Consider the following 24,421-nt stretch of genomic DNA (forward strand, 5'->3'; position numbering starts at 1 on the left):
AATAATGCATGAAATAGCTACATCTTATTTTCAATTAAAAAAACTCTATTAGGAGAGAAAATACAATGAAAATAATAGGCATATTCCATACAAAAATTGTACAATCAATTTACGTTTGAACAAAAAGCTGTGCAAAAACAGCAAAGGGTTTCAATGCGCGTGCGCAATGTACTCTATGCACGGTTCGCTTCCTCATTTGACTTTTGGTGTTCGAATCACGATTTAATCAAAGGTTTTACTTATTATGTCACGTCATATTTTGATACGTCTATTAAGTCCAAGCAAAAAAAAAAAAAAAAAAAAAAACATAAAAAGCCTTTAAACCGAGGTGATGCTACACGATAGTGACTAACGTAAATCATTTCAACGCGATTTCAACACTGTGTAAAATGGTGCTTTTCAAGTCTATGATATAATGTAGCAATAAACTCGATATTTTATATTAGACAACCATGCTTTCCAACATTTTGACATTAAAGAGTGGTAGATTTCATTGCACCCTCACTGTTTATGCCGGAAACATAATCCGTCTCCAAAATATATATATATTTTTATATTTATTTATTTTTTTCAATATGGAATGGCCGTTTTAATACTTAATACTTTTAAGGATATACTTGCTATTCGTCTTGAGGTTTATTGTTGAATTGGATATTCGTTTAAATAACAAAATCGAGGCACTTTGGCGTTTACATAGTTTAATACCGGAAGTGGCAAACTTTTGGGAAAGCGGAATTGTAATGCGATCGTTGGAGCGGTTAATTTACGCACAAAAACGTAGTTTCGCTTTGAAATAAAGCAGCAATAGACTAAATAACTTGTCGCAGTTAAAATTTGGGTTGTTGTTCAAATTAAAAAACGCAGTCGATTTGATTTGTTCTTTAATCAGGTGACGTTATTAAGGAGAGAAAGGCGGTAGTTCACGTAAAGCACTCGTGTTGGTAGCTTTAATTGGTTATCAACTATTTTAATTTACTCATCCATTGGGTTAAACTGACCAAAATAAAATAAATACAAAACACTTGAACTGAGATGATGCAGAATAGTGACTCAAGAAGGCGCTATCGCCCCATTTTTGACATTTTCGATGTAAATTCAGTATTGACACTATGTAAATTGTGCTCTTACATTTTAAAGAAAGACGATATATTCTATATTGCAGTGTGAGAAGGACTGATTAAATTAAGTTTCACAATTTTACTGCCACGAGCTGCGCATAGAGTCCATTGTTTACACTCTTTTTTTGTGTTTTTTTTTTAATCCTAAATGGCGCCTGTGGTGCCTTGAGCTAAGACAGGCCAATATGTGCTTATTGTGGGCATAATTTTTAAAAGCAATATGTACAAAGTCTTAGGACACAGTAATCTCCTCTTCGTCCGACTCTGAAAAGTCTGAGTGCTTGCTGGAGAGTGACGGTGATGAAACACCGCAAGAGCCGGTCGTCGTGGTCTGCCGACCGCCATGGCCGAAAGGTTCTTCTTCGTCTTCTTCATCGTCTTCGGACTTCTTGGCCACGTCGCTGAGGTCCGGATGCGGGTTGGCCTTGGTGGGCAGCGTCTGCTCACGGCAGCCGCCTGACGAAAGCAGCTCGCGCTCCTTAGAATTCCTCCACTTCATCCGCCGGTTTTGGAACCAAATCTTTACCTGAGAACAGACCCGAGGAAGAGGTTGATATTTGGAAAATAAGCATGTTTTTAAGGTCATATGTTAATCACGTAAAAGCCTAGTTCTATGTTCAGTATTTAACAACAATCATAACGATCTTTTACTTTTTTTAAATTGTACATATAGCTTGTATATCGTCACTAGAGTAAGATCGGGCCTAATAAAAATCCAGCCCGACCCGGCCCGTGGGTGTTAGAGCCCAGCCCGAGCCCGACAAATTAACCTGATTTGAGAGACCAAGCCCTAAGCAAACCCTAATTTTCATATTTTATATGAGAGGAATCAAAAGGTGGAAGGGTGATTTTAGCCAACTCTATCCATCGCGCGGATCATCCACAAAGAAAAATAAACAGAACTAAGACAATTGTGTCATGAATTCGCGATTTATGGAAGATGAACTCACAGAACATTCAACACTCTTCACCCCACCTCCCTCTCGCCTCCTTTCCACCAGTCTAATGTGCTCAGTGGTTGAAACACCGATGATAAAATAACATAAAAGCAGGCTCAGTGAAGAAAATACACACACATATATATATATATATATATATATATATATATAGGCTCTTTGAACTAAGTTGGACATCGTTAACACATACTCAGTTGAGAAAATGTTTAATATTAAACACGAAAGACACTTCAAACTATGCACCCAACCTTTTAACAGCTTCATCAAACAAACATTTAATACATTTCACTGTATGACCTCTTGAGCAGGCAATTAATATGTGAAACAAATGTAATCTGCTGCCACCTACTGATACGGATGAATGTTACAGTTAACGACATGTTTTTTTGCCAAGGTATAATTTGGCAATTCCCTGTGACACACTAGACAAGGTCTCACGGCACACTGGTTGAGATTAAGAGGCTATTTTTTTACCTGCGAGTCTTTCAGGCCAAGTTTGGAGGCCAGTTTCTTCCTGTCTGGCTTGCTGATGTATTTTTGTTTTTGAAACATCTTCTCCAAAGCTTTGCGCTGCACGTCAGAGAAGACGGCCCTCCGCAGCATCCCCCTGCGGGGCTTTCCTCTGGCGGCCAGGGGCCACGAGAAGGTCCCAGGTATTGGCACTGCAGAAGAAGCTGCAAAAAAAAAAAATGTAAATACCAAACCTGCTAATTTCATGACATGCATGTGGTTGTCATCAATAGTGTGGGCTCTCCTTTTTTGGGGTGGGTGAAATGGCACGAGGTGACTAATTAGCACATTGGGGGCATTGGTATGCAAAGGAGGCCGGGTTTTCCTCGAAGGAGCCCTGCGTGGGCGGATAGAGGAGTTAATAAAGCGTGAACGGTAATTGTGTAGTAATGAACTAACACAGAAAAGACTCTGGACAGGCGGCGAAGGCCATATATTACCGCCACAAAGGGAGATTTACACTTTCAAACTAAACACAACCGCATACCAGAATACTGATGCCCAAAAAGAGGAGGGGGGGTTGCTTTTTTTCTCTTTTTTCCCCTCTCTCCCTCAAATCATTTTCATTAAATGAACACGAAAAGCTATTGAGTGCGCAAGTTTCTTTGTTGGCCCATTCAGCCCGGCCCATAAAAGGGACTCCGTCGCCATTATGATTAGACTGAATAAAGGACTTTTATAGACTTTTCTAAGAGATTATTCTTTATCCCAACTTGCCATTGGCTCACTGGAAGAGCAAAGGAGAGAAAGAGTAAGCAAAAACATCCTCGTTTTGTAGTCACTTTTTAAAAAGACAAAGGTATCATGGTTTAATCTGATTGGACGGCAGAAGTGGCGGCCATGTGATCCTCTGATGCGCAGGTAAGAGATATGGGGCACTTCTGGTTTTGTGCTCTTCAAATTTGTAATACTGTTTACAGTGGACCCTCGTTTATCGCAGCGTTTGGTTCCAAGAAAGAACCAGAGATAGGCAAAATCCGTGAAGTAGAAACTTTAATTTTAATTGTCTTTATTGTCTTTGATAATGCAGTGGACATTGTTTTAGTAAGTACTGTATACAAATAAATATTTTGCTATGCATTAAAACTAAAGAACAAACCCTTTTTAACAGGCCAAAGCATTTGTCTATCAAATAAAAGTAGTTTATACAGTACCTATCAATATTGTTTACCAATACCTACTGTTAGCCAATCAGAATGTAGAACACATTGCGTGATGTGGGTCAATAAAGCAGGGACATCGTGATAGGTGAACCCCGTTATAGTGAGGGATTATGGAAAAACCTTGTGTGAAATAATTGACACACTTCGAACGTTACTTGACTGCGCACTGATTGCTAGTTTTTCAAAACAAAACATACACAAGCACAAAACAAATATGAGTCAGAAAAATAATACAATAGCATTTTTCAGCGCATTTTTAGTCTTCGAAGAGTTCACAGGATTGCCAGGTAGTGAATTATTACGAGTGAGAGGGCGGCTCGTGCGCGTGCGCAGTAAAGGCATGCTGCTTAACGTGAGTCATTCAAATAGAATATACCTGCTATTCAAAGCATATATTATTCTGAAAAGTAAAGTAGTAATACAAAAGCATTTTCCACTGTATTTTTAGTTTTAAAAAGCTTTTTTTTTTTAATATCACGAGTGCGCCAGTGACTTGTGCGTGGTGACGTCATGCCGCGGTCGGGGATCGGTCATTTTTGCGGTCGATGTCTAGAAACTTGTTTAGAAGCGCCAGTTTAAGTTAAAAAATAATGTTTCGTTGATTTGGGGGAGACGTTATGTCGGATTTAAGAGTGTGCCGGTCCAGGTATGTGTCTTTGCTTCCTATTTGTTCATTTTGAGTTATGCTTATATTTTGTTGGCCATGAAATGGCGGTCCCCGCCCCTCGCCCATTGATATAAAAGCAGGTGTAAATTTAGATTACCGGTAGTATGGTGCATACATTTAAAAATAACTATATTGACCTGACTTTGTTGCGTAAAACTTCAGAATCAAACCCCCCTGACGTGACCCTCAACAGAAATGACTTCGACAACCCTTCACAATGTGCTCTTGTGAGAATATAGAAACCTCTCAATGGCGCCTAATGGGGAAATTAGTGCATGACTGGTAAAAGTCACTCTCCGGGGTGGGTGGTTCACGCCAAGGGGGAGCTGCACAAATTGGTCACGGTGTCGTGGAAAAAAAAGCTTCTTTTTTTGGCATCCACTCAGGCCCGGTGGCCCCCCGGGCTCTGTGGGAAAAGATACCTCAAAACGCCCCTCACAGGGAAACTGGGGGCTGTTAACTGGCTACCCCGCCTCTAATTTAGAGCGTGACGATTAAGGATAATTGGTTAATTAGGAGGTGGGTGGACTAGGGCAGTGTTTCTCAACTGGTGGGTCTCGAAGCCGTTTTCAGTGGGTCGTGGGCTTTTCCCTTGAAAAAGTATGCTAAGAAAAGAAAAAATAACCAAGAGTCGTGTATACTCCTAACAGTAGATGGCGAAAATGCCATGCAAATGCACATCCGCCATTCCACGGCACTGAAAAAGACTGGTAAAGTTTGTTTACATATGTTGCCACGGTAAAGTTTGGTTGCATATGTTGAACATTGCCAAATGCGTGTCGAGGTTATTATATGTGATGTTTGTTTTATTATAATGAATGCAAAACTACTGAAGTGAGGTATTTTGAATTTCATTATTATCAGCTAAGTGATTATTAAAGGGACAGTGTGTACTATTTGACCACTAGATGTCATGTCAATTTATTTTGTAGGGTGGTGTCAGCAACATGCAGCTCTTTAGTGTCACAGGAATTGATTCCTGGAACTTGTCCAAAAACGTTTGAAACTTTGGAAATGTATACTTTTTAGTTTTCTTTTGGAGGGCAAACATGACAGAAAATTTCACGATGTTTTCAAAAAACAACAACGAATAAAATTGTGGGCCTTTACCGACTTTATTTTTTTGTATGTTTATTTTAATTGTCTTGAATGTTTGTTTCTATAGAGTACATCATGTTTTGTATTTATGAATAATAATTTATATAAATGACAGGGAGGGCAAGGAAAATAGCAGTTTGCAGGGTGGGTCAGGCAGCAGAACGAGCCTCTTGCTGGTTATGGAGCAGGAGGGAGCTTAGCTGGAAGCCAGGAGGAGGAGATCGGCTGTGATTTGGCCACCACTGGGTGGTTCAGGGTCAACACACCAGATGATCTGGGTTACCACCTGATAACATCAAATCCTCCTGGCCAAAGCTACTTTCACCAAAAGTGAATGAAGTATAGGCATATTTGAATGTTTCGTCATCTGTCATTTTGATGATCCGGGCATTTCTTTTGTTTAATGTTTAAACATGAAGGGGCATTATATTTTTCTCACTAACTTAGTCAATTAGATAATAGGTAAATCTAGTGATGAAAGATGCATGCAGCATGTGTTGGCTTCATTATAAGGCCTGTATTATGCTTTTTTGTGGCTCCAGATGTGTTTTTTGTTGTTGTTGTATTTCTTGGGTCAAAATACCACTTTAAACATTTTGAATTGCTGACCTCTGGTTTAGTGCAACTGAAAACCAAGGCTCAAAAACACAAGGAAGAATACAAACTACAGAGAGGAAATAGATTAAACCGTACAATTTTTCTTCTAATTTTTTGCCGTGCTTCTTGTGGGATTTTTTGTTTTGTTGTGGGTGACTTCCGTAGAAGGTAAGTAGCTCAGAATCATGATGAAGTTCATATTGTGTCAAATAAATGCAAAATCCTTAACCTACAAGTATATTTTAAAATCACACGTCTATATGTTGTATTCTTGCTTATTATTTACATCTGTTGTTTTTTGAATGATTGTATTGAATGAAGTATTTTTTTTCACCAAGAGTACTGAATAATACACACTTCCCCTTTAAAGGAAATATTGTTACTTGTATTCGTTTCTATTTTACCCGTCTATTTTTAACAATTATATATTATACTATCTTTGGGTTAGTCTGTTCATTTAATACATTTAAAGAGTGGAATTTTTTTTTCTTGATTTGGGTCTTGGCCTATGATTAGGGTGGGATGGTGGGTCCTAAAGTCAGAGCGGGTGAGAACTATTAGACTAGGGCACAGGCCAAGGGTTGGCAACCCAAAACGTTTAAAGAGCCATGTTTGAACAAAAAACAAACATGTTTGGAGCTACAAAAATACAAGCTTTATACAGTATAACCATTATGAGATTGGCAACACATACTGTTATATATATATTATATATTTTATACACACATTTCTGTATTCAACTATATTCAGTGGACAACTTTAAGAATTATTGTGTCATTATTGACCTACAGAAACCATATCATTTTTTGTTATCAAACATTATTAAAATCATAGGTAGGGAGTCACTAGCGAGCACCAAAGAGCCACATCTGGCTTATTGCTGACCCTCGGTATAGGCTGTTAAATAAAAGCATATTTTTAAGTACTATTTTAGGGTGAAAATAAGGTGTGACTTCATACCTGGGTGTAAATACGGCGCCCTGAACATGGGCTGGAATGTTGCGTCAAAGCAGGGGACATGGAAGTTCTTTGAGTGCATGCTGTGGATCGTTGGAGGTGAGGGGGCTGTAGAGGGGGAACATATCACAAGTTTAGAATCAAGCAAGACTTGACATGCACCACGGGTCTTTGTTCCATGTTTTCCCTGGAGTAATATGTCTAATCTCGTTGCATACTATGTTTCACAACGTTGATATCAATGAAAATAAAGACAATTTAAATCCACTCACGTGTCTTAGGAGAGGGAGCGAGGATGGCGCTCACTCCGAACTTGAGAAAAGTGGCGTCCTTATTGCTAGGATTCTTAGGTGTGCACGAGTCGCGCGTCGTGGGTGCGTCCGTGAAAGATGCCGTGGTGGTTGTGGGTGGAGTCCGGGTCAGGAAGGCGTTAGGTCGGCTTATCCGAAGTAGATCCTCCACGAGGAAGCTGGAGTGGGCGGGTAGAGAGGCTGGTAAGCTGTGATGGAGCGGTAGAGTTGCAGGACGGTAGAGGCCCGGGTAGAGGGCAGAAGGCGCGATGACACTTGGGATCATCATGGTCCCGACTAGGTCTGCAAAGTGGTCTCCGCGGCTGTGGGAGCAGGGGCTTTATAGCTGCAGACCCCCCCTTGTAAACCCCCTGACACCCAACCCTCCTGGGCCTGACAGGCTCCACAATAGAAGCAAACAAAGTTCTCCTCAGGCCGCTTTCATTCGCTCTTTTTGTGCGTTGTGATTGGTTGAGGGGCAATTTATGATTGCATTGGACTTCATAAGCAAGCCAGACACAATACGACCACCACAAAGGAGGGTCCACTCATCAGTTTTGCATATGGACCACTTTGCTTTCAGTGTATTGTGTTGAGATTGAGGCAAGCTGCCTAATTAAAGAGCTATCTTTACATTATTGTCGAGGGTTCTGGAGGAGCAGATCCCATAAATTAATTATTTTAGAAAAGGATTTGTTTAAGGAAAGGGATTTGGTAACGCACGTTTACAGAAAAAGACAGATGCTGTTTTCCCAGAGTCTTCAATCTTCAAAGTTGCCATAAAGTGAACACTAATTAGCTAGAAGTTATAGCCGTCACGGTACTCCATTATTGTTCTTTCAACGTGTGAGTTTATCTCTTGTTTCCACGTCTTGTACAGTTAGGGATAGTTTGCGTTCCAACAATTCCTGCATTGTCTTTTTTGCTATGTTTTGTTTAGTTAGTGTTCCATCATATCTTCCAATTATAATTTAAATTGCTTTATGTTTTTTTGTTCAGTGAGTTAGTTTTACAATATATCCCGTGTTGTCTTTGCTTTATGGTTTCTTCAGTTAAAGGTTTTCTAACATATCTTGCATTTTCTTATTTCTATGTTTGGTTCAGTTATCGTTAGTGTTCCAACACATTCTGTGTTTTCCTTGGTTCATGTTTTTGTTCAGTTAATGGGCCCCACATATCCTGGTTTGTCTTTTTTTATTTTTTTCCTTTACTTAGGCTGAGTCGAGGGTCGGCAACCCAAAATGTTGAGCCATATTAGACCAAAAACAAATTTGTCTGGTGCTGCAAAAAATTGAAAGCTTTATTTAAGCTTTATAATGAATACAATATGTTCTGTGTGTATCTACATTAGCCTATTATCAAAATGAGTACCTTTAATGCAGCACATTTTGTGGAGAACTATGTAACAAATAACTACTTTATTGTAGGATACCTTCCCATATTTATTGTCATTACAATATTAATGAATAACAGTATGTTTCATTTATTTGATAAAATTAAACGAATGCAATAAAGAAATCCAACTGTTAATGTCATTTTATATTTTAGGATTAAGAACAACGACAAAATAGAACGTATATAACGTGCCCTCACCTGGGCAATGAAAAGTGTGCAATAAAACGTAGCATGCATTTATAAAAAAAAACGGCTGCCTTTTGATTAGGTAAAGTAAATAAAATCATGTTGCTAAAATTGAAGCTTTATATATGTGCAAATGCCAAACAAATCAGTGCATATGCAAAAGACAGCAGTATCCACTTTTCTTCCTCTCTTTTGATACTAAAAAAAACAACCTCAGGCCTGAGCAACAAAACATAAATAATATTTCGAAGTGTCATTCAAAATATATGGTGACAAAAATCTGAAATCACTCAATAAAAAACAGCTACATTGTTACTAAAAAAAGTGCTAATGACAGCATTATGTTCTTATTGGTGTAATGTGACTGTTGTAATGAGGAGTTGAAGTGTTAAATTGTGACCCTGCCACTTTTAAAGGGGCGGAACTTGCGCTCCCCTCAGCTTTCACAGGAAAGACGGAAGAGAGGATACAAGCGAACAAGTTCATGTGTCCCTCGTCTCATTGTTGCGTAGTTTCATTCAGAGTTTAAATGTAATATTTTTCACACCTTTTTCCAGCTGTGGAAAGCGTTATTTTCTGTCATGTTGGTCTTTCTGGGAAAAACATATTAAAAGAAAAAATATATTTCCCTCTTCCATCCTTTTTTTCAATTTGTATACATTTTTGGTAGTGCTAAAGAGCCACATGTGGCTCCTGAGCCACGGATTGCCGACCCCAGGGCTATATTCACTCTGCAGAGCTTAATGCCCTATTCCGGATATTTTTGGGGTGAAATACGATGTTTTGTTGGATCGTTCACACTTCCAACTAAGTGCCACTTGTATGTGATTGTGAATGCCACAAGTGTTCCGCATGCGCAGAAGAGGAAGTTACCGGCGGAGCGTATCTAGCCATTCTGGAGACAGAACATGTACAACTTAATTAAATCCAAAATCTTTTCCTTCCCCCCATTGAATGCTCTCTGTGTTTTCTCCGCTTCCTCCCGACTGATTGAACGCAAAAAAGTGACCTCTGTCACCTACTGATTACGTGCAGGTCGCATACATGCGTCTCAACCGTTCACACGACAGTCACATTCCAAAAGATCAGATATGTATCGGATTTAGGACGACATATAAATGTAGCTTGAGTCTGGTGTGAAGAAAATAGGATATGTGCCAGTCAGATGGACTTTGACATATTGCCTAAACCTAGCGTTAATTTGTGTTCCATCATATCCTGCATTGTCTTCTTTCAGTTTTCTTTCCAGTTAGAGCTAGGAGGTGCACCTGCAATATATTTTAAGTTCCTCTCCATCATGGCAAGCTCGTTGTCGTTCTGTCAATTTTTATTGTGCTGTGGTGTTTTCATGTTTTGTTCTGTTAGTGCTGGATAGTGTTGGAGCACTGCGTAGTTGTTTTGTTCACAGTTGAGTGCCCCCCCCCTATATTTTTTTCTTTTTTTCTATTAGAAACTAGTTATTATTCCAGCAAATCCCATATTGTGTTTTGTATTATTTTGTTCGGTTTGAGGTAGTGGGTCTTCCAACATATTCAACAGATTCGTTTTTTAATTTTTTGCCATTAAGATTGAATATACTGCAGGGCTTTTTTTATCATGTCACTCTTGCTCTTTCAACGTGAATACATTATGTAATCCTCTTCTCTGGTTTTTTTTCTGTTAGAGCTGGTTGGTGCTGCAACATTATGCAGTTGTTGTCCACACGGGAGTTTACTATCTTCACCCATTTTATTTCTTGTGTTGTTCAGTTACAACAAGTTGGTGCCCTATGATATTCAGTGTTGTCTTACTTTATGTTTTATGTATTAGAACTATTATGTAACAGGGATGTGTAGTCGAGCCTGTGTCAGAGCAGCTTTAATGTCTCTAAATTCTGAAAAAATAACTTTGTGGTTCTGTTTCTGTACATTATCCAATATTGATTACATTTGGTAAATGGTCATTTATATAGCGCTTTTCAAGTCAATGAAAACCTCCCAAAGCGCTTTACAATGTGCTTTACACTTATCAATTCACACACACACTCACACACCAATAGCGGCCATGCAAGGCGCCTACCTGCTTATTGGGGGCATTAAGGATTCAGTGTCTTGCCCAAGGACACTTCGACATATTACAGCCGGGAATCAAACCTGCGACCACTTGATCCCAAGACGAGCGCTCTACCTCCTGAGCTAATGCCGCACGATTTTTAGTGCCCTTGCAGGATCATGGCATAAGTGTCCCTATATACTCATAGATTTCCTAGAAATCTATGTGACATCACCCAAAACATATTTTTTTGTGTTTGGGTTTCATTTTTCTTATGGCTCAAGCCAAATGACGGATAAAAGGGACTCCTGTATTCCGTTTTTAAAATTACATCTTATGTGGTATCTATATTATTGTTCTACCAATGTAGTTTGTCCTGTGTCGTCTGTCTTCCAGGTTTTGTTCAAGTACAGCAAATTGCCTCATTATGTTTGGATTTTTGTATTTCTTTTCTTGGGTGCAAAAAAAGAGAATATTCTATTATTGACACGATTTATTCGAAGGGGTATTTAAAAAAAGTCCCCCATGCCCGGGCGTGGCGCTTCCAAAATGTAAATGAATTTTTAGGGTTTCATGGGATTTTCAACACTCAATCCGGCCCTCGTCATGGAATAATGTCTTAACGGGATTGTCGCTATCAAAACGCTTTAACAGATGTGTTAAATATCACTTTGTACGCTTGCGGGCGCGCGCACAACAGGAGAAGTGTGCGCTCCTGATCCTGTTAAGAGCATGAACTTTAACTGGCAGCCTCAGCTGCGCAGGAGGCACCCAGAGGACGGCCTTTTTTCTCCTTTCTCCCCCTTTTTTCTTTTTTTGACGATCAGAAAGAAGAAAGAAGCCGTATTTCTAAAGACGGTTTTGTTCTGCTATTTTAACCGGCTGAATAAAAGTGCATCTGTGATTTGATTTAAAACGCATTCATACGAGCGGGGCGCCGCGGTGTTTAAATTCGATTCTAATTAATGCCGTTGATCGTCGTGTTCTGGCAGCTTTGCTATTCGAGAAAAGTGGTCGGGAAGAAAATAATCGGGGGGGGGGGGTGATAGTTTACAAGCAAACAAAGGGCATGCCATCAAAATCCTTTAAAATGTAAGGAACCCCTAATACATTGAAAACAAATAATTTTATCACAATTTAATTTGGATCGAAATTGGATTGCCTGCAGAAAAAACGTTTTCGTTTTTGAAACGGAACTTGAGAACACTCGTTTTCAAAGTAATCAACAAACAGATAAACAGACAACAGATGATGGAAAAGACAACAAATAGTCAGATGGGGGAAAATAAAAACACTTTAAAAACTAAGGGACCGGCAATTAAATAAAAAAGGAAATCATTTTTGACAATTTCATTTTGATATTTAATATATCGAAAATTGAAAAAAATACAAAAGGGAATTCAAAATTAAAAGGATGAGGAAAAGAGTAAGATTGAGAAACAAGAGAAAAGTCGATAAATAATGAAAGAAAAGCAGGAACAATAATAATGTTATACAGTATTGGATTTATGGAGGGGATATAGAGAGGGGGAGAGTAGAAAAAACGAAAATAAGTGGACGGTGACTTGTTGCCTTTGATTCAATTTCTAATTTGTGACTGTGGCGATCATGATCTAACTATCATCACGTTTAAATCGCTTTCTGAGTAATAATTCCAAGGAACGCCCCCGTGAAATGATCCTTTGCACATCGCTCAACGCCTATCAGGGGCGGGAGGCTTAGGGGCTCTAGCGACCACGCGCGCATGCACGACGCTCCGTCTGCAAACACCTCCGAGAAGCGAGCAGCCCTTTAAAGCTTCTCTTTTTATGTGTCCATATTTATTCGTTGAGCTCTCCAAAATCCTCCTTTTGTAGGAGCTAAGCAGATGGTTAGCAGGAAGCATGGGCGGCCCGGCCTGACCGAGACCAATTTCGATCAGCTTTTGCAGGCTTGCCTCGTCCCCTTAAAGCAGCTGCCCCGGCCTCCATTAGCTCCATTAAAAGCACATCCAGCACACATTAACAACACCCAAAAAGCTCCTCGGCCCCCATTCACTAAACATCTCCCGCTATCCGCAATTGAAACAAACATATGCATATATAGATTTGGATTCAAATGACGTCATGTACCCACGAAGGACTAAAAGGGACCAACACCAACTTAAATGAGCAAACGCACAACTGTGTTGCAAATTAAGTACATGTTGAATTAATTCAATCATTGAACACTCCACTGAAGAATTAAATGTTTTTGATATACATTAATGTTTCATTTATCAATTACATTTGGAATTTCAAGAATCCCTAATGAAATGCGTCGTGTATTAAACATATGTTGAATCAATTAAAATATGAATATGCCATTGAGTAATTACAAATAAACATATCTAATCCATAAATTAAATATGACATTTGAAGATTCAATGATAAAATGTGTCATGAATTATTTAGTTATAGATTCAAAATCACACAAAGATTAAAAAGCTCCCAAAGGAAACTAATAAACACACAAACGAATGTGCCCATACAGATGGTTGAATGTCAAATTAATTAGTAAAATAAATCAATTAACCCCTTATTAATAATTATGAATACTGTAGTATTGTTTTATAATTCAAATGGCATGTGAAGATTTAATTATCAAGTACAGTATGTCATGAAATAATTAACGAGTTTATTACCGTTTTAATCAATCCATTAAAATCAATATAGATTCAAATTCATACGAGGCAAAAAAATGATAAAAACATTTAACACCCAAATGTGTCACAAACTAAATAAATGTTGAATTAATTGAATGAATACACCGTTGAATAATAAAATTGGAATAAAGAAGATGTCTGTAATATATAACTGCTTGATTTATTAATTTGGAATGTGAAGATTCAATGACAAAATACATTTTACACCTTTCATGACTTAAGTGTTTTATTAATTTAAAACCCAAACAACAACACCTGGAATAAATAAATAAATCTTGTATTTAATAAACGTCTATGTAAGTGATTGATGAATTATGGAATCTATAAATTTAATAGGAAACATGTATCATACATTAATCAGATGCTTAATTCATCAAATACACTCTTAAACATTTATTAAATGCATTACACATTAATTTTTTAATTGATGAAATGTGGAAATGTAAGATACATTAATGAAATACATGTCCAGTGTTCTCGTTTACCCACGTCCCTGCGTCCGAGACGCATCATTTTTGCTGGGGACGCATAGTCTCAAATCAACGTGCGTCCCCGGGACGCAACCTTTTCCCCACAAAATTGTCATTATTACCACATGACTTTTTTTAACAAATATTTACTGCATTTCAAACTTTTCGTCAGGCAGATCCGCCATTGTTGTTTTGGTCTCACGGTTCGTTTTCGTCTGCACGCCGATCTCGGCCAACGAGATCTCGTTATGTAGTGAAAGGAAGTCCGTCTTTTTTTTAGAGAACTGGCGTTTTTGGCTCAACTCATTCAAAGAGCCTCACTTGCTTTGATGATTGATATTACGAATTATGTTGTATGAAGAAGTTAAGAAAAAAAGGAAGTATAAAAGGAGAAAATAAATAAAAGACAGGTTTGTGGTTATCCCTTTAAACGGTATATTACCAACAATAATTTGATGAAGAAAAAGAATTAATAATTTAATAATTAAAACTGAATGAATATATCAATTTATATCATATATTTTTCGCCGATTTACGATTTCATCCTCGATAAGACTACATTTTGGGGACCCATAGATTTTTGAGCATGCGAGTCCCCTGGACCCATCACTTTTCAGAGCTAAAATGAACACAGCATGTCTTATGTTTGTGTGTGTCCAACTCAATTGGTTTGGGGCTTATTTGCGACCAGGGGTCTCCAACGTGCACAGTGTCACCTAAGGACAGCTGAGGTGCCCACTGACCTGTTCTAAAGATAGCTCAGTGCTGGGTCATTGTGATATTTTAGTAAAACCACTTTTAGTGGTTGAATGTGTCAATTTATCATGGTACAACATATTATGAACATAGTAATAACATGCTAAGCTATTTTAGAAATGCATAATGAACTGGGTGCCCTATGCGCTAATTAGTAACAAAAAGCAGCTCTCGGCTTGAAACAGGTCGGATACCCCTGATTTAGACCGCCAACATTTGTATACATTGTAGACGTAAAAAACATGGCAAAATTGTAATAAAAAAACCCCAGAAAAAAAGACAAAAATCGAGCAATTTACATGTATTCTGTATGACAGTGGCCTCACCTGAAAGAGGGTAACATTGTCCACCATTTTGCTGCTACCAGTACACGAAAACCCTCAAAAATCTTGCAATATGCTTGACAAAAAAGAAAAATAGAAGGTGGACTTTGTTCACTTTGTCTGTAGTTTGTATTCTTTCTTGACATATAAGCACTTTTTTCGCTTTCACGATACAATACAGCGACACCTAGCGGTGAAATAATGCACACTGTCCCTTTTAATGAAATGGTGGCAAAATTGCATCAAAAACTAAAATGCTTGATACTTAAAAGCAATTTCTCTGATCTCTGTTTACAGTGCATCTCGATAAAGTTCCAAGTCTTCCTCTCTCAGGTGAGTTGCTTGCTTCACTTATTATATGACAATTTGCAAAAACAATATTCGTAAATTGTGTCTAGACGGTAAGAAACAAAAAAAAAGTCCAGTTTAGTAAATAGATGAAGTCCATCATTGTTTGGTGTGCGTTTGTGCTGTGTTAAGTGAAAAGGGGGCCAAGTGTGTTAAACATGCATGAGAGCCCCTCCATGGGTCGTCCCATTGTGCTGGTGCTCCGACAGGTGGTTACTGTTTATTATTCCCTCATTATTTATCGGTGACGTGGCTGCGCATAGCACAGGGAACTCCCCGTCCTTTCAGTGGGCCGGGAAGCGACAGATTGTGCTGACTGGTTTTGCCCTCTTCTGACACCTCCACGGTCAACGTGGGGCTTTACCCCACCCAGCACGCTTACAATTGTAAAACCCTAACTCCTAACCTCCTAAAAAAGTAAAAGATTACTCAAATAGAGATATGTCTTTTCTAGGACTGCATGATCAACCAAAATCTAATGGATATATGCCATGTGACGTGGATTATTATCGGGTTATGAGCGCGACAGCGTCGGGAGAGAAAGCAATAGCTAGGCTGCAAGTTATGCCTACTGCTACAGCTTATCCAAAAATTGTCTTAAGCCACCCATGTAGAGGTTGTAACTCACAAATGACAGATTATTTACCCATGAAACAGATGACCTGGAGCTACAACTCTTGGGAAACTGCTTCATTGGGTATGGTTTTATTTTAATCATTGTGGAGACCTTGCGGACACTGAATGCTAGCGTGTAGCTAGCCAGACACTCTCTAAATCGCTTTCTTTCTCTGAACGAAGCACTCCTACAATTTTGTTATACTATTGTATATAAACAATAAAGACCATTTATTCAACTGTAATTCTGTTTTTACCATTGCATACTCTCAGTTGGTAATTATGTTATCTGGAGGTAAGTTTGTATGTCACTACTATTAAGTTCTCACAAAAAAGAAAAGTGGCACAGAAAATCGACTTCTTATAAAATCGAAAATCACATCGATATTGCAATTCCTTCCTGAACAATCGCAATTAAGTGTTGTTCCAAAATTGTGCAGCCATAGTTTTTTCACATGATATCTCTGAATATCCTACAGAGCAAAAACTTCTAAAGATGTTGTGAAAAAGATGCCAGGTTTCTCTTCATAACCCGCCTCAGTTGGTTGAAAAGTGAAATACCAATTTTCAAGACGTTGAAAAGATGCTTTTGACATGTAAAAAGAATACACCACGTTTTTTGTGAAATAAACAAAAACAAAATATTTCAAGCAGTTGAAAATACAACTTTTCAGGTTACATTTGGGCCACATCGGATGAGGTTAATTTTGGACTTTCATTTTTTGGATTTAAACATATCTGAAACTGACTATACCAGATATAACACAAAATCCAATGACCACAAGACGTCCTGTACAAATACATACGCATTGGCACCCATACATAGATACAGAGTAGTTTATATAATAATAATAATAATAATAATAATAATTTCCTTTGTATTGTCATTCTTTGTAACAATGTACACAGAACGAAATGTCGATACATCTGACCCGTTGTAGCGAGTCGATGCAGCCGCAGCCAGAGGGCGCCGCCATTATACCAATTAGGTATGTCTCGGCCGAGGCGCGAACCAGCGACCTCCCAGTCTCAAAGCGGGCACACTACCATCTAGGCTACTGAGCTGGTATATATATATAATACATATTAAACTATACATATGTATTATTCAGTGTCTCTTGAGACATAAAGAAAATGCAGATTATACATATATATACAGGAGCTCAAAATTACAGAACAACTTAGGAAAAAAATGAATACTTTTAAAATAAGACCATCTTCACTATTCCACAATTAAATGTCATTTTATTGTGTCTATATGTTACTACAACACTTTTTTTTTTACAGAATGATTTAAGGCATTTGACACAAAAATATTTTCCGAAAACACACTGATCAAAATTGGAAAATAATGGAAAGAAGCGATTAGTAAGACAGGCCTCTGCTGTGACCGACTTCCACACATTTGCGAGCACGGGATAATACTAGACTCTCACACTGCTTGGGTGTAATTTTGATCCATTCTTTCTCCAGTCTCCTCAACAGTTCGGTGATTGTAGTGGGTTTTTTGACCATGACTTTGTCTCCAAGTATTTTTCTGAGGTTTTCTATTGGGTTGAGATCAGGACTCTGGGCAGGCCATGCCATTAATTCAATTATTTCTCCTTCAAGGAAGTTCTTTACCCGTTATGTTGTGTGACATGGCGCATTGTCCTGCATGAAGACTGCCGGCTGATTTGGCAAATAAACCATATGCTGTTGAAGAAGGTTTTAATACTCATTTGCATTCACTCGCCCATGTAGCTGTACAAGAGGCAAGACTCCTGCTGCAGAAAACATGCCCCAAACCATGGCGCTTTTCTTCCACATTTCGCTGACTTTTTTCTACACACTTTGGTTTAATCTTTCTCTAATATAATAATAATAATAATAATAATTTCCTTTGTATTGTCATTCTTTGTAACAATGTACACAGAACGAAATGTCGATACACCTGACCGAGCCGATGCAGCCGCAGCCAACAGAGGGCGCCGCCATTTTACCAATTATGTGTGACTCGGCCGAGGCGCGAACCAGCGACCTCCCCCTGAACACAATGATTCCAATCAGACACAAATAAATTCAATGTGCTTTCATAACTGAAGTGAACTCTGAACCAGTTTTCCTCTGATCATACAACTACTTCTCAGCAAAGATGAGTCAAGCTTTTCTTTTTTTTGCCAATGCGAGGTTTGGCCACTGCAGTGAGGGCCTTCAGTCCAACAGCTCTTAAACGGTGAGACAGATCCTTACCATGTTCAGCACTTAACTGGCAAGTAATTCTAGCTGCGTTGTGGAAACAATTACCCATTGATATCTTCCACAGTGACCTGTCCTCCCTTGTATTTGTCTTCTGGCCATGCAAACAAGTGCTACAAAGCTCAAGAAAAAATACAAACAATGGAGACTTAAAGTGACCAAACCCCACCATTTTTCTTCTCATATTTTTGTCGTCCGCTACATATGGTTAGCAATATGTTATATAAAATCAAATTCATCAACCTACTTGTAGTTTTTAAATGCATGTTTAAATGATAGTTTGCGATATGTTTTCTTATTATTTAGATCACTATTGTATTTTTGTTTATTTAATGTTTTCTGTTTTAACACTCGGAGGCACTTTTTAATACACAATGTCCTGTTAACACAAGTGTCTCAAACCTGCAGCCCAGGGGCCATTTGAAGATACTTGAGTCTGATACTTGAGTTTTAATCCACCGCCTTGATAAGAAAGTTAAAGGTATATGAGGAGCAAGATGGCAGACAATTGTTATCTCCCTCTAGATGAGGCTCATGTTATGTAAAATAGATATACATTTCTCGGCCTACAAGTATTTGAAAAAAAAAAACACATCCATGTTATGGTTTTGGTCTATTGTCTAATCTGCATTTTCTTTATGTCTCAAGAGACACTGAATAATACATATGTATAGTTTAATATGTATTCTCAATGTTTTTTCAGATTTTATTTTACGTAGGGATTTAAAAAAGAAATATTTGGAAACAGTGAAATGTTATGTTCAGAACTTTTTTTGTGGAAGACTCAATTTAGCCCAACTTCATCCAGACCCACGCTCCGGTGGCCTTTTAGTATATTGAGTTCAAGATTCCCTATAAGAGAAGTTTAAATTGATTCAGCACAGGCTTGATCCAAATTGGGTTCTCTCAACCAACCTTTTTTAGACTCCGGGCAATTTACACCTTTGTCTAGGTAAACTGCAATTAACAAAATGGCCACCCGCAAGATGCATCAACAAAAAAAGCAAATTGCTTGGTGAAGCTAACTTGCCATCTATCTTTTTCCAATTTCACTTTAGCACTGGTTCCCTCTCGTGGTGTTTTGGCCAAGGCTTCACCTCACTTCGGGGGCGGCCCTTGAGGTCTGGCAGCATCTGGCGCAAAAGCCCCTCGCAACACGAGTGAATTAGCTGAGCCGCCAGACTCACAGGCGCGCTGACAAGCATTAAATTGATATTAACTTTGTATTAAACATACCCCCCTCCTCTCTTTTCGACTCCCCCTTCAAACGGACGGGTGCCGTGTCAGCAAACAAAGCGTCCTGTATGAACTTAGGCTGCACCTGTTCGCTCTGACTTGGCCAAGGGGGGTTCAGATTATTTATTTTTTTATATATTCTAATCCAGTTTAAATGAATTCAGTTGCAGCTTTTCCCTCAAACCACCGAAACCAAAATTTTTTAGTTTGTTTCTTGTCCTATCTGAGACTACCTATTTTATGTTCAAGTACTCCATATCAAATAGTTTAATAAGAATAGATGTCGAACTAATCCGTTTGCATATCATTTTCCCATCTCAGAGGGATCCCTATTCACACACAGCAGCCTCATTAGCATAATCTGACAACCAAAAGTATTGTCCGTGGCTGTGTATGCAGACTTAATTGCTCATTAATATCAGACCAAGCAGAGGGGTGCAGAGGAAGCACGGTTGTCCAAATTCTCAATTGGAACATGAAACTACACCTGCAAATTGTTTTGCACTTGGAAGAAAAAAGGTTGGTCGAAAATAACCCAGTTTGGGTTCAAATGGGCAGGTGCATTTGAGTGTTTGTTTTGAGGCGTTTTGTCTCTTTTCTTTTTCTTTTTTTGGGGGTGATTTTTTTTAGAAAGAGTTTACCTATGCAGTGAGTTTGTTTCCTTCTGACCCAAATTGGGTAATTTTTATCTAGCAATGTAATTCTGCAAAAGCAAAATTTCATTATAGATTTTTCTTTTACCACTTGTTGAAAAAACACATCAGGTTATGAGTTGAAGACAGATGAGCCAAGTACTAAATTTGTCCCCTTTTGACTAGGGCTGCAACAAAAAAATATTTTCACAATCCATGAATTGGTTGAATATTTTTTCGATTAATCGGATTTCTTAGACATTTTTAATTTTCTCTTCTTTATTCAAATATTAAGATTTTGGATAAATAGAAAAGTAGTGCACAAAACAACTTAGTATTTTTTAATATAAAACAATAAAAAAATCTAAGTGTTTGTCAATTAACTTGACAATAAACACAATTCATGCAAATAGATGCTATACACCTGCAAATACATTTTTCCTACCACCTTATCCAAAGGTCATATTATATTTGGACTTATCATACAAAACAAAAAAGAAAGAGCAATATATTTCATTTAATAGCATTTACTACTCAAAATGTAAATCCACTTTTCAAAATGTTGTCAACAAATTTGTTTTTTTGATTACATTTTTGAATATGATAAACACTGCCAATATACAAATTATATATTATATGCTTAAGAAACTGCCTCTTGTGTAAAAATTAAACACGTCATTATTATCGTTTTCTTTTCACTTTGTGTATTTTATGTATTTTCTGATTTATTTTCTTCTGTATACTCCTGCAGCACTTTCTGTTCCCTTGAAAATTGTTAACTTTGTTCTATGATGAAACAGTCAAACACTAAAAAGTTGGAACTTTCATGTAAATTTTGCATGTAATGATGCAATGTCCAATACAAAAACAAAGTAAAACAACTTTTTCATAAAAACAATCTTAGCGTCCTCTGGCAGAAGTGGTACGACAACTCTCCGCGTCACTACGGAATTATGTGCACTCTGATTTGCATTGATTGGATGTACTTACACGTGACACCACAAATCAATGATCTAATTAGTTGCCAACACTTTTGATTATTGATTTTGTCGATTAGTTCTGGCAGCCCTACTTATGACCCAAAGTGTGTTATTTTTTTCTGTGCAACGTGCTGTTCAAGGAAAAAGATAATTTATGTGTAATTCATTTGTCGCAAATTCAAAATAAATTCATTTTTATGATTTATATTTTCTTTAACTTGCATATACGAGTTGAATAAAACTTTTTAAAATTGTGTTTATTGACCTAAATTGGGTAATTTTTTAGTCTACTCAAATGCTCAAGTTGTAAGTGTATTTCTATTTGATTTGTTTGTTAAATACCCAAAGAAGAAATTAAATATTAACTGTAATTTTACCTGCATACACCGGTGAAATATTTTTTTTCCAATTGTATCGATGACATTGCAAAAAACAAAACAACAAAAACACCCCAAATAATTGGTCCATTCAAGTAAAAATTATGTCCTGTATGACCCAAATTAAGCTGTTTTTTGTGCACTTAATCTCATGCACCTAAAAAAAAACTATTTTTCCAAAATTCTTTGAAAAACAACAAAAAATATACTGTAAAATAAGCAATATTGTGGAAGAAATAAATTACACAAGGTTATAATTGTTTGGATTGAACTTTTAGATAAATCAAAGCTAATTATAACCGAATACTGGAAAGTTATTAAATAAAACTGTTGTGATGAATCATTTAGAAAAAAAATGTAATTAATTGTCTTTATTGTCAGATCATTTTTCAGCTTGATAATGTAATACGTTTAATACTTTGGACTACTTCTTGCAACACACTAAACAAGGTTCCTCTACACACAAGTCTTTCACAGCAAACTGGTTGGGGAAAAAATAATGTTTGACGTTCCATTCATCTCAAGCACACACGCTCATAATTTGTCACAGCAACACAGCGTGAATCAATTTGAAAAATGCAAATTAGACCCCCGCCCAGCACCTGCAGGGGCAGTCTTTCTGGTTTTGGCGTCATGTAAACATACGCTGCCCCGTCTTGGCACCCAAGCGTCACCACACAAGACCGACCGGCGTGGTTGTCAACACCGGTTTAGCTAAGATCTCCCACAGTGACATCGGTCGTGACTCTTCTCAGGTCGGCTTTTTGATATAGATATATTTGAGGAATATGAAATGAACAGGCTTGAGACAGGGGTCAGAGGTTACCGGGTGCAGCTGCTTCGTACTGTCTTTGTGAGGTCTGAAATGTTTTAATAGGGATGCATGATAATTATCGGCCAATAGTTATAACTGTCAGGTGTAATGTCACAGTTTTCAGCCCGATAGAAAAAAAATACCTGATACCAAGTCACTCATCGTCACTATGATATTAAATTAGCCGACACTACTTGTTTCTTATAGGAGTAATAACATATCTTGGTAGTGTTCCTCTTTAACTCCTCATAATAGGTGCAAGGCACCACAGAACTGACTATACTTGTGAGAAATACTCTAGGCTTAACGTTGCTCATCATAATATATTTTGATCTTCTTTAGAAGTATTAGCATATCTTGGTTTTGTCTCCTCTTTACATCTTCTCAATGTGTGCGAGGCACTGGAGAGCTTGTCACAATCAGTTTGAGTCAGGATGTGTACAGGCTGTTGTGATTGGGAAGGCTTCTAAACTTAAGACAGTAAATGATGTTTTGCTTTGTTTCTTTTTTTATATTTTATTTTTTACACTGTTGTGTGTTTTTGTGCATGAAAACTGATTTAATTTAAGATTGACAGCTACTATTAAATAGGTTTGCACGATAGTTATCATCACAGCCTATTCCATATCCCTATTTATTGGTTGTAACTGGTTTAAACTGAATAATGTGTGTACAAGTGCTTTTGGTTAGGAAGACACCAAAGCAGGGAAGGTCACAGCACCCTATCAGGTCTTCTCAATTCTTTTATCTAATATCTGAGAGGCTCAGAGGTAGTATCAAATTCTGGTATAGGTATCAATCCCTAAGCAAAAGTAGAGTATCGGCCTGATCAACAATCTTAATGTTTAAACACACAGCATGCTGCAAAATGTTGTGTTGCAAATCTCTGCCGAAACATGAGAGGCCAAGTGTACCCACTTGTCGCTTTTCCAACGCATTTGCCCGCACCTACAACGGCGCACACGCAAACAGACACTTGGGGAACGGCCTGAAAAGATCACTCCTTCCCCGCTGTTATGTAAATGCCTCCAAACGCTTGAGTGAGAATTATATACAAATCCAATGAGGCTTTCTCCGGCTTTTTAGGAATGCTTAGCCACAAGCGTTGAGAAGGCTCAATGGCCGGCGTCCGCTTCTCTCCTGCGCCGCACGCATTATTCGGCTTGACGAGACGCAAACTGACATAAGCACCCGGGCTCACTTTCAGCCGCCGGCAATCCGATTATATGGCCAACGCACCATCAATGCTGCAGGGCCAACAGGCAGCCAAGTCCGTCAAGACGCCCCTCCTCCACCCAAGCGCCTTCTTTTCCCATTCATTCCTCCTCTAAAGCATAACCCCTCCTCCACACCTACGCTCCCAAAAACATTTTTTTTTTCGAGGGATTTTATAATTTTTTGCATTTTGGTTGGAGTATTGTTACAGGGATGCACGAGAACTCTCTCTGCCCGGGCTGGATGACATTTGGGGCTTACGATACTTAAGCAGAGCCATAGACATTTTAAAAGACACTTGCCACCCTGGCCACCACCTCTTGGACCTGTTGCCCTCTGGTAGGGGCTACCGGGTTCCCTTAAAACTAGGACTAACAGGCTCCGAGACATCTTCTTCCACAGGGCCATCACCACCCTAAACAAGCGCAATAAACAGTGAAGACATATCTTGCGAATTAGTGTTTTTCTCTTTTCTTTGTTGCTGCTAAATTTTACTGCACAATTGTTATGATGCTCGTTTCCATTCACAAACATTGCACTGTTATTATAAGGCCAATCCATAAGCACTATGTATTCAATATTTTTTCAGCCTTTTGTTGTGATATCTTTTTTCTTTCATTAAAGTCTTTAATACATGCTTACCCTGCAGTGTCATGTCTAATCTTTCGCATATCTAATCTTTTCGCATACATCCCTCCATCCATCGATTATCTGCATCGCTGATCATCAGTAGGGTCGCAGGGTGCTGGAGACAATCTCAGTTATC

The 24,421-nt window shown here is 38.2% G+C and overlaps 2 protein-coding genes and 1 long non-coding RNA gene across 3 annotated transcripts in view; 2 read left to right on the forward strand and 1 right to left on the reverse strand.

Annotated features, from left to right (window-relative positions):
- The window catches only part of LOC148367052 (protein HTATIP2-like), a 244,274-nt gene that overhangs the window by 158,959 nt on the left and 60,894 nt on the right, over positions 1–24,421 (forward strand). The window contains exons 38-40 of the mRNA XM_088333845.1: positions 2,638–2,720; positions 2,917–2,941; positions 3,787–3,801. Of these exons, the coding sequence (XP_088189971.1) occupies positions 2,638–2,720; positions 2,917–2,941; positions 3,787–3,801 (123 nt within the window). The remainder of the gene's footprint in view (positions 1–2,637; positions 2,721–2,916; positions 2,942–3,786; positions 3,802–24,421) is intronic.
- On the reverse strand, positions 357–4,800 carry dbx1a (developing brain homeobox 1a). Its single transcript, XM_088333853.1, has 3 exons — positions 4,658–4,800; positions 2,549–2,748; positions 357–1,644 (listed from the first exon to the last, which is right to left on the reverse strand). The coding sequence occupies exons 2-3, from the start codon at positions 2,675–2,677 to the stop codon at positions 1,351–1,353; spliced, it is 423 nt and encodes a 140-aa protein (XP_088189979.1). The 5' UTR covers positions 2,678–2,748; positions 4,658–4,800; the 3' UTR covers positions 357–1,350.
- LOC148367054 (uncharacterized) lies at positions 4,255–24,183 on the forward strand. The gene is made up of 3 exons (XR_015850260.1): positions 4,255–4,393; positions 15,498–15,533; positions 23,527–24,183. It is a non-coding gene; the product is annotated as an uncharacterized LOC148367054 (long non-coding RNA).

This window comes from Urocampus carinirostris, chromosome 4, assembly GCF_059441175.1.
Source record: "Urocampus carinirostris isolate Australia breed hairy pipefish chromosome 4, RoL_Ucar_1.0, whole genome shotgun sequence".
NCBI classification, from domain to species: Eukaryota; Metazoa; Chordata; class Actinopteri; order Syngnathiformes; family Syngnathidae; genus Urocampus; species Urocampus carinirostris.

Coding starts and splice junctions, on each gene's coding strand:
- dbx1a (XM_088333853.1), bottom strand. CDS start 2,677: ATGCTGCGGAGGGCCGTCTTCTCTGACGTGCAGCGCAAAGCTTTGGAG. Junction 1,645..2,548: donor TTGGCCTGAAAGACTCGCAG/GTAAAAAAATAG, acceptor GTCTGTTCTCAG/GTAAAGATTTGGTTCCAAAA.